The sequence below is a fragment of the Azolla caroliniana genome, unplaced genomic scaffold (assembly GCF_043228905.1).
Source record: "Azolla caroliniana isolate FFs.n. ecotype wild unplaced genomic scaffold, voAzoCaro1.0.p SCAF_4, whole genome shotgun sequence".
Classification (NCBI taxonomy): domain Eukaryota; kingdom Viridiplantae; phylum Streptophyta; class Polypodiopsida; order Salviniales; family Salviniaceae; genus Azolla; species Azolla caroliniana.
Window position 1 is genome coordinate 23,633,800 of NW_028230439.1, and position 14,668 is coordinate 23,648,467.

General features: G+C 36.1%; 1 protein-coding gene across 2 annotated transcripts; it reads right to left on the reverse strand.

Annotated features, from left to right (window-relative positions):
* Positions 1-9,773: 9,773 nt before the first annotated feature.
* Positions 9,774-14,383, reverse strand: RLF (reduced lateral root formation). 2 transcript variants are annotated; one of them, XM_087318339.1, is made up of 5 exons: positions 14,106-14,383; positions 13,569-13,970; positions 10,531-10,665; positions 10,387-10,437; positions 9,774-10,137 (listed from the first exon to the last, which is right to left on the reverse strand). In XM_087318339.1, the coding sequence occupies exons 1-5, from the start codon at positions 14,347-14,349 to the stop codon at positions 10,061-10,063; spliced, it is 909 nt and encodes a 302-aa protein (XP_087174465.1). In that variant the 5' UTR covers positions 14,350-14,383; the 3' UTR covers positions 9,774-10,060. The 2 variants fall into 2 exon arrangements, with proteins under 2 accessions (XP_087174465.1, XP_087174466.1); XM_087318340.1 differs by having other exon boundaries at positions 13,569-13,965; positions 14,106-14,245.
* Between the last annotated feature and the right edge of the window lie 285 nt (positions 14,384-14,668).

Here is a 14,668-nt window from a genome sequence, read left to right on the forward strand (position 1 = left end):
CATGAGACGTTAACATTGATTGTAATTTGTCCCTTCAACTCTTGTACTTCTTTAAGAACTCATTTGTAAGTTCATCCCAATAAAGGCTTATATCATTAGAGAAATGCAACATCACTCTCATGAGACACATGAAGAGCTCATTCCACTCCAAAATATTACAAGCATGTGTAACATATCAACATCATTTCTTTGTAGACTTCCTACATTCTATCTAGCATGTGATTCATAGCAATTGACAATGGTTTGGTTTGGGGGTCAACGGTGTCGTGAAGATCCATCACTACGTACGGATCGTGAGGTGGAACCACCGGGGTCCTGGACCGGAAGGATTCGAAGTTTGCACTAAATTTAGCGAGAAAGTATTTAAGATAGATTGAGAGAGATTGATATGACGAAAGAGAGATATTGAGATAAAGATTGAACTTTTAACTTTTAGATTTAAGAGAGAAGATACATCAACATTAGGATTACAAGTTTCTTATTTTCCCCAAATTTTTCATTAGTTTCATTTGCTTGATTCCTCCACTCTTTTATAGATGCCCCCATGCACATGGTGCATGTGAGGGTGCAAGACATGCATGTAATGCATGCTTGCCATGTCATCATCTAAGCTCTCATGTATGAGAATTTACATGTAAAAGTATAATGATAAAAACATAATTTTTAAGGAAATGACTTGGCTTAGTAGTAAGTATATTGCTTCCTATCTTGGAGGTGCAAGGTTCAAGCCTTGCTCACATCCCTTTTAAAACACAAAATACTACTAGGCTTTTGGTCTTGTATTTACATCGAAAATCATCAAAACACCATGCACCGCGATCAACTGACCAATAATGATAAAAGTATAATGATAAAAACATAATTTTTAAGGAAATGACTTGGCTTAATGGTTCCTACCTTGGAGGTGCAAGGTTCAAGCCTTGTTCACATCCCTTTTAAAACACAAAATACTACTAGGCTTTTGGTCTTGGAACCACACTCGATTTTGTACATTCCATGCAATTTTCACACCGTTGCCGAAAATCTTCACGACAATGGTTCGGTTCGGTAAGGTTTGAACCTTTATCGGCTTAACAGTTTCCGGTTTAAACGATTTGGAGTTGACAATTGATTATTAATTTATTTTCTTGAATTTTGTTTCAAACAATCTTTAAGTCTGAAACCTAATTATGACATTCTAGGAAAACTCTTTAAACATTTGAATTTTGAAAAATTAAAATTTGATTTTGAATTTTGAATTTTTAAAATTTGACCTAGCTTGAAAACCGAAATTGTGGTTTCAATGGTTTAACGGTTTGAAAATCCCTAAAATTGTTTGGTTTCAACTTTTTGTAACGGTTTCATAGTTTGGTTTGGTTTAAGTTTCAATTTCTTTAAATAGTTCGATTTTAAATGGTTCGAGTTTGACACTCTTGAACTGAACCGAACCGAACCATTGCTGATTGCTAGCAGTGAGCATTGATTCATGTAATGCATGACAATGTTTATGCAGCTAACGATTATTATCTTCTAATGCATGCCTCATCTTATACACATAAGCTTGTTGATAATTACACATTTATTGTTAGGTTTTTCTGTCCACATTAGTATGTAAATGAAATGGGCCTTAGACGCCGAAAACTTGTATTTTTTAAAATATAGTGTGAAAGGGGTTCACACAAGAAGACGTTACATATCTACACTATGTAACTCATTCTTTTGGGTGCGTTAAAAAGGGAAAAAAAAAAGTGCATTTCTCTAGAGTAGCAGAGAAAAACAAATTTTAGAGAGCTTATACTTTCTTTCTTGGCTGACTCCTTCAAGCATTCTCAAGTACACCAACATACTCAGACATCCGAACATCGCCGCCTCTGTCATCAGCCACGTGCTGTGAGTTTTGGTGGTTTTTGTGTTTTTTGTGTTTTTTGTTGAGTTTAGTTTTTGAGGAAACATCATATTCCTCGATTTCTCATAGTACTCTAACTTGTTTAGAGTAGAACTTTGGTGTATTCAGATTTATATCGATAATGAATTAGTTTTGGACTAGGTCTCGTGGTTTTTACCTCTTTGAGGGTTTTCCACGGTAAAAAATATGTGGTGTATCGTGTATTGATTTGTTGTGTATCTCTCTTGCTTTCTTTTAAATATTGCACAACATATTTTCTGTTTTACATAAGTGTTTAAGTGCTATTAAGTTTCGGAACAAGTGGTATCAGAGCAGAGGTTGAGCACTTCTTATGGAGGCAAATTTTTCCACAATGGTTTGCTTGAACGACACCAACTACCACAAATGGAAAGGTAAGATGAAAGATCTTCTTTTTGTGAAAAATCTACACTTACCTATTTTTGCATATGCTAAATCGGAGAGCAAAACTATTGAGGAATGGCATTTCGAGAATCAACAAGTATGTGGTTTTATTCGACAATGGGTGGGAGATAATGTCTTAAACCATATTGCGAATGAAACTAATGCTAAAGCTCTATGGAATAAACTCGAAACATTGTATGCATCAAAGATAGGTAACAATAAGTTATTTTTGCTTAAACAAGCAATGCATTTAGTGTATAAAGAAGGTAGTACCATTTTAGATCATCTAAATGAATTTCAAGGATGTTTCGACCAACTTTTTGGTATGGGAGTGAAATTTGATGATGAGATTAATGCATTATGGTTGTTAAACACTCTCCCTGATTCATGGGAAACTTTTAGGGTATCTCTAACTAATACAACCCCAAATGGAATTGTAACTACGGAATATGTCAAGAGCGGTGTTCTAAAAGAGGAGATGAGATGAAGGACACAAGGGACATCCTCAGATTCGGAAGTCTTGATGGTTGAGAGAGGGAGGAGTAAGCATACAAGCCAAGGTCAAAACAATCGAGGGAGGAGTAGAAGTAAATCAAAACCAAGGTTACCGTATAAAAATCTAGAATGTCATTTTTGTGGTAAAACATGACACATAAAGAGGTATTGTTACAAGTGGAAAAAGGAGAACCACACATCTAACTGTAAGCATGAAAACAAAGGTAACGATGATAATTCTAATCGTGTTAATACAACTTCCTCAGATGATTTACTTGTTTTCTATGATGAAAACGTAAGTAATCTTGCTCACAATGAAACTAATTGGGTTGTTGATAGTGGAGCATTGTTCCATGTCACATCTAGAAGGGAGTTTTTTACTTCTTATGCTTCAAGGGATTTCGGAGTTGTGAAGATGGGAAATGATGGTCTTTCAAAGGTGGTAGGCATCGAGACTATTTGTTTGGAAACCAACACGGGTTCAAAGTTGATTCTCAAGGAGGTAAGACATGTACCCGACATTCGTTTACATCTTATCTCAACCGGTAGATTAGATGATGATGGCTATTGCAACATCTTCAATGAGGGAGAATGGAAACTCACTAAGGGCTCATTGGTTGTAGCTCGTGGTAAGAAATGCTCTAGTTTGTATTTATCACAAGCATCTATCTCTACTAAGCTTGTGAATGCAGCTGAAAGCAACAATATGTCAGAACTATGGCATAAAAGGTTGTCTCATATTAGTGAGAAGGGGTTTGATTTCCTAGCAAAGAAAAGCTTGCTTCTGGGTCTAAAAGATGCTAAGTTAGACATGTGCAATCATTGTGTGGTAGGAAAGCAAAGAAGAGTCGTATTCAAACAACATTCTTCTTCAAGAAAGGAAGAGGTACTTGAGTTGGTACATTCAGATGTTTGTGGTCCTTTAAAGGTAAAATCAATAGGTGGTACACTCTATTTCGTTACTTTTATTGATGACTATTCTAGGAAACTTTGGATCCGAACATTGAAAACTAAGGACCAAGTATTTAATGTGTTCAAAGAATTTCATGCTTATGTAGAAAGAGGGACAGGAAAAAAGTTGAAATGCATTCGCACTGACAATGGTGGGGAATACCTTGGATCTTTCGTTGCATACTGTCGAGAGCATGGGATTAAGCATCAAAAGACACCACCAAAAACCCCACAACTAAATGGCTTGGCATAAAGGATGAATAGAACTCTAGTTGAAAGAGTTTGATGCTTTCTCTCGGATGCGAAGTTATCCAAATCCTTTTGGGGTGAGGTTTTGAGTACTGTTGCATATGTTATTAACCTATCTCCTACTGTTGCATTGTAGGGCGACGTTCCTAATAGAGTTTGGTATGGTACGAATGTTTCATATGATCATTTACATGTGTTTGGGTGTAAATGTTTTGCACATATACCTAAAGATGAACGGTCTAAGTTAGATGGTAAATCTAAAGAATGTATTTTTATTGGTTATGGCCAAGATGAGTTTGGTTATAGATGTTATGACCCAATAGCAAGGAAGCTTATTCGAAGTCGTGATGTGGTATTTGTTGAGGATCAAACTATCGAAGATATTGAAAAGGTCAAAGGATCCAACACCCAAGTAGATGGTGGGCTTATAGATTTTGACCCGATTCCTATGACCGAAGATGCTACATATGGAGATGCTTCCCAACAAGACGAAAACCGTGAGGATGTTGATGAACCAGGTATTATAAATAGTAGGGTTGAAGCTAATCATGATGACATTTTACCACAAACAGGTTTTGAGTGGGGGGAGCAAACTTCCTTACAAGATGTGATCAATGAACAACCTATAAGGTCTACCAGAGAACGAAAACCATCTGTAAGGTATCCTAGTTCATATTATGTCTTAATCTCTGACGAGGGGGAGCCTGAAAGTTATTATGACATTTTAAACCATAAAGATAAGGATGATTGGATAAAAGCCATGCACGACGTAATGAACTCATTAAAGAAAAATAATACCTTTGATTTAGTAGAACTTCCTAAGGGAAGAAAAGTTTAAATTGAAAAATAAATGGGTGTTTAAGTTAAAACAAGGTGATGGTAACCTTGTAAAACATAAGGCTCGTTTAGTTGTAAAAGGTTTCGGCCAAAAGAAAGGTATTGATTTTGATGAAATTTTTTCACCAGTTGTGAAAATGAGTTCTATTCGAGTTGTTTTAGGTTTGGCAACCACTTCAAATCTCGAGATTAAGCAGCTCGATGTAAAGACAACTTTCTTGCATGGAGACTTGAAAGAAGAGATCTACATGGAACAACCGGAGGGTTTCGAAGAGAAAGGAAAGGAGCATATGGTATGCAAGCTGAGGAAAAGTCTTTACGGCCTAAAACAAGCACCACGATAATGATATAGAAGGTTTGATTCATTTATGGCGAGTCAAAACTACACCAAGACTAATGGAGATCATTGTGTGTATTTTAAGCATATTTTTGAAGGTAATTTTATAATTCTCCTATTGTATGTTGATGATATGCTAATTGTAGGACAAGATGTAGACAATATCCACAAGTTAAAGGTGGATCTATCTAAGGCCTTTGACATGAAAGATCTAGGCCATGCTAAACATATTCTAGGCATGCAAAATTACTCACAATAGGGAATGTGGAAAGTTGTGGCTTTCCCAAGAAAAATACATAGAGCGAGTATTAGAGAGGTTTAATATGCATAATGCAAAACCAGTAAGTACCCCCCTTGCTAGCCATTTTAAATTATGTAGAAAAGATTGTCCACATACTGAGCAAGAGAAAGAAGAGATGTCTTCAATTCCTTACTCTTCATCGATTGGTTGTTGATGTATGCTATGGTTAGCACAAGGCCAGATATTGCCCATGCTGTTAGTGTTGTAAGTAGATATCTCTCCAATCTGGGTAAGCCTCATTGGGATACCGTAAAATGGATCTTTCGATATTTAAGAGGTACATTGAAATTATGTTTATGTTTTGGAGATTCTAAACAAACTCTTGAAGGTTTTTCATATTCAGATATGGCAGGGGATCTCGATGGGAGAAAATCTACTTTGACTTACTTATTTACATTTGCAGGGGGAGCTGTATCATGGCAATCTAAGTTGCAAAAATGTGTTGCTTTGTCTACAGCAGAAGCGGAATATATTGCAGCCACTGAAGCTGCCAAAGAGATGCTATGGTTGAAAAGGTTTGTTTCAAATTTGGGTTTAAGACAACTAACTTATGTGATATTTTGTGACAGCCAAAGTGCAATGGATCTAAGCAAGAACTCGATGTACCATTCTCGTACGAAACATATCAATGTAAGGTATCATTGGTTGCACTCGGCAATTGAAGATCAACTTCTACAACTCAAGAAAATTCACACAGATGAAAATGTTGCTGACATGTTGACAAAGGTAGTCTCTAAAGAAAAGCTTGAGCTATGTGTCAAGCTTGTTGGAATGAATAGAAACTAAGTGGTTCAATGGAATCTTCTCCTATGTGGCCAGAGGGGGAGATTGTTAGGTTTTTTTGTCAACATTAGTATGTAAATGAAATGGGCCTTGGACGCCCAAAACTTGTATTTTTTAAAATATAGTGTGAAAGGGGTTCACACAAGAAGACGTTACATATCTACACTATGTAACTCATTCTTTTGGGTGAGTTAAAAAGGGGAAAAAAATGTGCATTTCTCTAGAGTAGCAGAGAAAAACATATTTTAGAGAGCTTATACTCTCTTTCTTGGTTGATTCCTTCAAGCATTCTCAAGTACACCAGCATACTCAGACATCCGGACATCGCCGCCTCTGTCATCAGCCATGTGTTGTGAGTTTTGGTGGTTTTTGTCTTTTTTGTTGAGTTTAGTTTTTGAAGAAACATCATATTCCTCGATTTCTCATAGTACTCTAACTTGTTTAGAGTAGAACTTTGGTGTATTCAGATTTATATTGATAGTGAATTAGTTTGGACTAGGTCCCGTGGTTTTTACCTGTTTGAGGGTTTTCCACGTTAAAAAATATGTGGTGTATCGTGTATTGATTTGTTGTGTATCTCTCTTGCTTTCTTTTAAATATTGCACAACATATTTTCTGTTTTACATAAGTGTTTAAGTGCTATTAAGTTTCGGAACATTTGTAATTCTTGCAATTTAAGCTCATCAAAATGCTTTTAATCCTCTAATGTTACTAATCCCTTGGCCAATAATTCAACAAATTATTACATCTATCCATCAAATTTATCATAGCAATTAATGTTTGTCTTTTGAATGAATCATGTTGTATCGGATTATGTCTAACCACTTTTTGCACACCCCACACAATACATCCTTAAACTTGAACATGGTCATAAGTTCAACCAACAATTGTCTCATATATCTATGGAGGACTTCATGATGGAAGAAAGATTAATTAAATTTCATAGGGGGTTTTCTCAATATGTCATGAAAACAAGGCATTGACTATTGAGTAAATTTAAATACAAGTGGAAAATTATCAAACAAGACTTGCTCATGTAATTGTAATACTCCATATCTTTGGCAAGATATTTGAATTGTGCATTATGTACATTTGATCCATCCTACTCCATCTAGATATATAGCGTATATTGAAATGTGTACCCAAATCATTCCATGAATCCATTATCACCTTTCAAGACTTCAAGCTCAAATTGCTCCTGTGCTTGTAAATATAGGAAATCCATGAGAGAGTGTGGAGATACTTTGCATCTTACATTAAAATCCCCCATGATGGTCCCTACTCATCCATGCCTAAGGACAAGAGCCAAAGACAGCTATAATAACATATATTTCCAAAATACATTTGATGCATATATTCAAACCAACCATATTTATTCTCCTTCATAAACTATTTGTACTACAAAAATATTTGCCTTAGACATTTCTTGTTATAACATATGGTGGGATCTTATGCCTCATAAGCATTAGAACGCCTGAATAATCATGTGGATTTATCTTGGCATAACATGCATTAACCATGTGTTCCACTACACATCATACATCTCATTGAATTTGTGACAAAGTACAACATATCTCATGCATCTTAAATTAGGAGCTAGATCCTCATGCATTCCATGTAGTTACCATCATTTTGTAATGTTTCGTTTTGACCTTATTGTGTCTCTTTGCTTCATTGTAAAGTTTCTACCAAATCTCCTAAAACCATAAGGATTACTTGATTATATCTTTTTGTTGAAGTAGATGGGGAATCACTAGAGCATTGTATTTTTTCTTACATTTATTTGAGAGAATATTCACCCTACTTTCATTGTCAAATGTCAACCTCTTTGGGGATTATAAACTAGGTGTCCTATTGTTCTATGAACCACTTGGTTGCCCCATCACCTTCTTATTCTCACCCATTTTATTCATCCCACCTTGATTATACACTCCATGAGTATGAATCATCCGTTGACTTCTAACCTTTATCCTTCACCCCACCATGGTTACCCAATTGGTCCACTAGTGCATGCTCTTTTTGCTTTAGATTTACCAACGGGTGATCCTCCATTACCATTTTAACACCATGGCACTCTATAATTGTATCATTTTGTGGAGACTCTATCATAAAGTAGTGTAAAACATGTGGCTCTACATATCGATGTGTCTAGGGTGGATGATGAAACTGTCAAGAGAGAGCTAGAGAAGGTGGATCAAGTAATGTGTAATCCTCGTTCCATGGAGTTGGAGTTCCCATGTCCTCCCAACATTTATGACATGGTGCACTTCCAACCCAATAAGCTAAGCTATAGTCAAAGGGGCACAATTTGTCATTTGCACACTATTTAAGCTTGTCCATTACTTATTTGAGCAAACCAACATTGTTAATGTCTTCTTGTTTCTAATTGCAAGATCAAACCAACATGGGTGTACAATGGATGATTAAATCGTCAAGGAAGAGGTTGAGAAGGTGGGTCATGTAATTTGTTATCTAGTCCCATGTAGTTGCAATTCCAGTGTCCTCCCAACATTTACCACGTGATAAACTTCCAACCTATTAAGCTAAACTATAGTCAAAGGGGTGTATTTGTTTATATGCACACTATTTGAGCTTAACCAAATACTGATTTGAGCAAACCAACATTGTTAATGTCTTCTTGCTACCAAGTGCAAGAGGATGAAATGGAAAGTTGTCATTGTCTTTCATGGGGAAGGCTCCATACTCATAGTAAGATAGAGAGGGTCACTGATTTCGAGGGAAAGAAGACCACGAAGTGAGAATGTCCTAACCATGTAGGACTATAATATAACCTAGACCAACAAGCATGCAAACAAGAAAACAAAAGAAAATTAATCTGAATCAAGTTAGATTAATTGAGCAAAGTAGGATTACAACTCCCAAAATTGAGGGCATGGTTCCAAAACATAGGATTGCAAGTAGGGATCATTATTCCAAAATGAGAAAAGGTAGGATTACAATAAGTTGAGGTGTGGATTCTCAAGTCATTCTATGCAAGGGGAGTTGATGATCAATTCAACTTTCATGCCAAAGCACTAGAATTCCTTGCCCTCAAACTACACGTGAAAATCTTTACCAGCTGGGCTGTTAAGGATGTACTATATAATTCAAAGGGCTTAGGGATGTTGTGTTTCAAGTGATTAGACGCCATCCACCTCTCATATCATCATATTAATTAGACTTCACTATCACATTCAAAATTTGAAGCTTCTCTCAATCTCCTTCACTAACGGAGAGCTCAATTGCAACTCTTGAGCAAAATGGGAAGTTTTCGATTATGCCATTAGCTTGAGGTCATAACTCCACTTTTCTGTGTGCCTCATCTTATCACTACTCTCAACAGAACGAAATGAGTACTACTGGATTATGTTATAAATTTTCACTCTAACAGTAAGTTGTTGATTCAGTGGAGGTTGCTAAACAATAACGGTACATCTCATAATTTTACATAAAAATCCCAAGAACAGAAAGATTATCTCAATAAGGTAGATAGTAGACAAAAAAATAAAAATAAACTGTTTTTGTAGAAAAAATCAAAAAGATCACGGCTTTGTTTCACTTCCAATTTAAAACCAAGTTCAAAGAGTTCATGATTATGTGTATGTATCAAAACAATTCCCTTCGACCCCAATACCATGTTGTTCTGACTCTTTGTTAGAGGCAGATAACATGCTTCTTTGTGTGTGACAATTACACATTGTAACTAAAAAAAATGTGAATAATACAAAGATTTGTTTAGGGCAACGCCTTGTTCTTTACAGCTCAATATTGTGTTTCCATTAATCAATTGGATGTACAAATTTGATTCACCAAAACTTGGTTAATGTTCCACATCCAAGAATCCTACCAAGCATTTCTCCAAAAGATACTCTGCATTCACCCAGCTGTGATATTTGTCTGTTATTTCTGTTAAGACTTTACTCCAAATTATTTAAGCATATAAGAAAATAAAAGATATTAGGAACATTCCAATTTGTACATATTTATCGCCACTGCTGTGAGAACTGTGCAGAGCGTATGTATACATCCACAAGCAGACATGACATGAAAAGTTTATAAGCAAGGCATGAAATGGATGAATTCGTTGAAGACAAATAATGAATATGCTGTGTGAATAAAAATAAAGTCATTAATTTTGAAGGATACTAAATAGAGCAGTACAATCTTTACCGCTTCCTTTCATGAGCATATCTGAACCTGAAAACTCACCAAAAAACGTGAAATGAACAACAGCATGGATTTAATTTCTTAATAACAGCTTTAAATTGTTAAAGAATCGAAACTGCATACCTCCAGGGTGAAATTTAAGGTAGCGTGTTATGTTATAGACCCGCCCTTTTAACACTGTCCAAGCATCGTCTTCACTCCTATGCAGTTTTATTTCACTCATAGGAATTAACCTTCTATTTGTCCCACCTTTCAAACCTGCAATACAAAACATTCGAAAGCAAATTCTTTCATGCCATAATCATAAGATTACAAAATCCTTCAATACCTAGCCACTGTTCTTCTGTTGCAATTGGAATTTTAGCTTTGTTACAAAGAAAGACATACAACAAGCAATGGCAATGGCTTTACAAGATTGTGGACAATGAAATCACTACTCACATGAGACTTATATATAAGGAACTAGTTCCCCTCACTTGCACCTTCAAGGAATCAGACCATCAACCAAGGGGATTTAATCTCTTCCTGGTGTGATTTTTTAGCTTTGTGACAAAGAAAGACATACAACAAGCAATGGCTTTACAAGATCATGGGCAATGAAATCACTACTCACATGACCATTATAAGGAACTAGTTCCCCTCACCTGCACCTTCAAGGAATCGGACCATCAACCAAGGAGGAATTAAGGAATAATATGTTCTTGGTGTGAATAGGAATCATAAAAATATTCAGAACCCACGGTTGTATTTGTTTATCCTTTTATCACCTCAATTCGTATCTAGGAAGTTTGCCGGCAGTTGTTCACACAACTTAAAGAAGTCGTTGGTTGTCCTGCATCATTGCACATAATAGGCAGCCTAGACAGCTGCTGTATGTCCCAGAACGAATTCTATTGTTCAAAAGCATAGTGTATTTTTGTATTTCTTTTGCATGTCTCCTAAAAAAGTAGCAGTTTAGGATAAGAATAAACCAGATTATTAAGGATATTGCAACCTTTAAGCTAGAAGCATCTTTGGAGAACTAAAATTGGTGTGAAGAATCAAAGGAATTCATGATTGAGAAAGTAAGAGCAAAAAATTCAAAAAGATGAAAAAGAAGGCCATAAAAAAATGATCATAGAAATGGACAGCTTATACACAAAGGGAAAGTTTGTGTAAGGAGAAAGATGTGGAAGTTTCATGATAAAATTTCAGACCACCTCATAACAACCTGGCTGTTGATGTTAGGTATGATTTGCATCTTATCATGCAAATTTATGATTTTCGGTATCCTTTAAATTTCTAGATTTTTCCACAAAAATGCCAAAGAATTTATGTTCTGATTCTGTGTAGATCATTTATGGTCAATTTTTTTTTTTCTGAATACATTCACAAACTATTTATTAGCAGAAATTTCTTTATTGTGATCCCAAGAAACTCGTTTATGTATTGAATGTGCATGTCATAGACACAATCGCTGGAAGGGACAGGACCTGGGATGCAAAATGTCTGTTCATTTATAAATACAAACAAAAGATCATATTGAAGTGTCCTCATCATTGAGAAAGTATCAGTGGTCACAAACTTCATCTATACACAGAAAGTGCTATGTTCGGTTTTAAATTCTAAGAAAGAGTACTCTCAAACTCTAGAGCTAAGTGAACAAACTCCTAAACTCAAATCAACAAAAGGATCTATAACATTTCTATGCTAGATACATAATTCACACCTCTCTTTGTGACCACAATTGCAATATCTGAAACAAGAATCATGCTCCAATAAAAATGTGAGAAATTTTGATATTATAAACGATTGGAAAGTACGGAGCACGTATCAAATCCAAATAATTTAGTCTGGCACTACCTGAAGGGAGGACAATGGACACATTTTGAGTGGGCTGAGTAGGACACAAGACGATCAAGAATCAGAACAGTCCAGGAACTAGGCATAGGATGAAACATGAAATCTGACGGCCAACCATATGATATAAAACCGAATGGAAGGACACGAACGTCATACAAACCAAGAAAAATCTTATGATTTTTGACATTCAGGAAGCTAGCAAAGGAATGATTTTTAACATTCACTTATCCACTCACTTATAACTAGCAAAAATGCAAGTCAGTTGTATGTCTACAATACATTGCATTGTTTGTTACCAAGCACATGTCAGCCCAGACATTGCTCAAGTTTGAGCTGAACTTTATATACATGTTTCTGGAAAATAACACATGTCTTGATTTTGCAGAAAGGTGCTTTGCTTTATAAGACAAATTGTTCTCTTAGATGAACTTCACCATTATCATAACAAGATGCCAATTTGTTCCCTGTCTTCAGCAGCACTGATACAGATAATCGACTCCCACCTTTCTTCATGCAGGTTGCATTTTTCTGATCCCTGGCAAGGAAGCACTTCAGCAACCACATACTGTTACTGACAAGAGGTGTCATCACACTGAAGGATACTTTAATTTACGGAAAATTAGGTTCATGTCGCGTAGTGATAGCAGCAAACTCATACAAGGATCTCAGGTACGTTCATGAAATCCTAGTGGCACCCCCCTAGTTTCCCTTTCATAGACGTATTCACTCTGTCTTTCTTACAATGTTTCTGTAAGCTATGTGTCCATTGCCCAACCCTGCCCGCAGGTCTCTTACGTGACTCTAGGAAACGCCTTCCAGCACAATGACTGGTGACACTAGTAACTATACCTATTAATTCCAGCACAATGAGGGGCGATATGCCATCAATCAATCCCTCTCACTCTCTCATTCATGTTTAGAGCATAACAGATGAAACATTCATTGCTATCACAAAAATATAAAACAAACATTTATTATCAATACCCATGACAAAAGCATACATGAGAAGACAAGGAGATATGTGTCTATGTGAATAAAAGTCATTTACATGTGCTGGATTTGTATGAATACAGATTTGTAAAATCTAATAAAGTTTTAAATGTATATCTTGTTGCATGTACAGATGTATATGTAGATGCATGCATCTGTGCATAAGTCTATACATGTATGCATGAAACAATGTCAATGCTTATTGTTTGAATGTTTCTAGCCTTGAAATGTAAACATTCTTTGTGGGTCTTCACCTCACTTTTTTTTCAACTCATAATATAATGTTTTGCTTAAAAAATTATACATGTATGTATGCATATGATAAATACCTGCGAGATCGGGCTCTATCTTAGTAAGCCTTAGCCAGTCCACTTGTGTAAAACCCCTCTCCAAAGGAACCTTGGCTCGAGGTTTGGGTTTTGCAATCGACGCTTGGGATCCATCACTAGAGAACTTGGGAACAGGTGGATTAGTAGTAGAAACCAAATCCTCAGAGGAAGAAGCCGAATCATGTGTGCCATTATCCCCACTTTTTGGAGCCGGTGAGATGCTTATGGTTTCAATAACCTCTACTGCAGCAGCTTGTATCGATATGGTATCAGATATATTTTGTTCATTACTATCATCACAATCATCATCGGCAACATCACTTATGAGAGGCAATGGAGGAGGACTAGGCATAGGCTTTGGAGACTCAATATCCTCATCTTCTGCAAGTGGGTTACCCTGCACTGGAATTCCATGTCTCATAGCCATTCCCCGCCCAAGCAAACAAATAAACAAAAGCAAAACAAGAGAAAAAACTACCCAAAAAAAAAAACAAAAAAAACTCTTTTCTGGTAGAAAGGGAGGCATAAAGGTGTTACCTTGTGAAATGAGAAGTCTAGGGTTTGCTCCATAGCTAACTTGCTTCCTCTGTTTTGTTTGGCTTGCTTCCTCTGTTTCTTTTTTGGGACTTGAATGCTCTGTTTTTTTTTTTTTTTTGGCTTGCTTGCTCTGTTTCTCAGCTTGCTTCCCTCTTTCTTTCTTTATTTTGTTAAAAGCTTTTATTTTCTTTGTGCAAGAGGACAGGGTACATACAATTTGTGTTTTAATGGCTTGCAATGTCATGAAGTCTTCAAGGAAGTGATGATATTGTTTGACATGTTGAAATATGGGGGCATATCAATATCTTTGTTGTTCATATGGACTTCTCTTTTGAATTTTAGGGTTTGTATCACAATGTCCACACGAAACTTTTTCGATGACCAAAGATAACTCTCCCTCTCTTATTTCATGTGCTAACGAAATGAATTAAAAAGTATGCATTGCGACTTTATGGGCTCTCCCGCATCATGCCTCATGCTCACATTGAAATGCGAACAAAAAAAAAGAATAAACCGTAATAGTTTGTTGTATTCTTCCATTTGCGTCATTCGAAGGCCCTTTC

Bases quoted from the DNA above. Each gene is read 5' to 3' on its own strand.
- RLF (XM_087318339.1), bottom strand. From the start codon at position 14,349: ATGACATTGCAAGCCATTAAAACACAAATTGTATGTACCCTGTCCTCT. The intron at 10,438-10,530 runs GTATGCAGTTTC...GTGAGTTTTCAG, and splicing joins CCTTAAATTTCACCCTGGAG to GTTCAGATATGCTCATGAAA. The intron at 10,138-10,386 runs GTATCCTTCAAA...CAGAAATAACAG, and splicing joins AGATTGTACTGCTCTATTTA to ACAAATATCACAGCTGGGTG.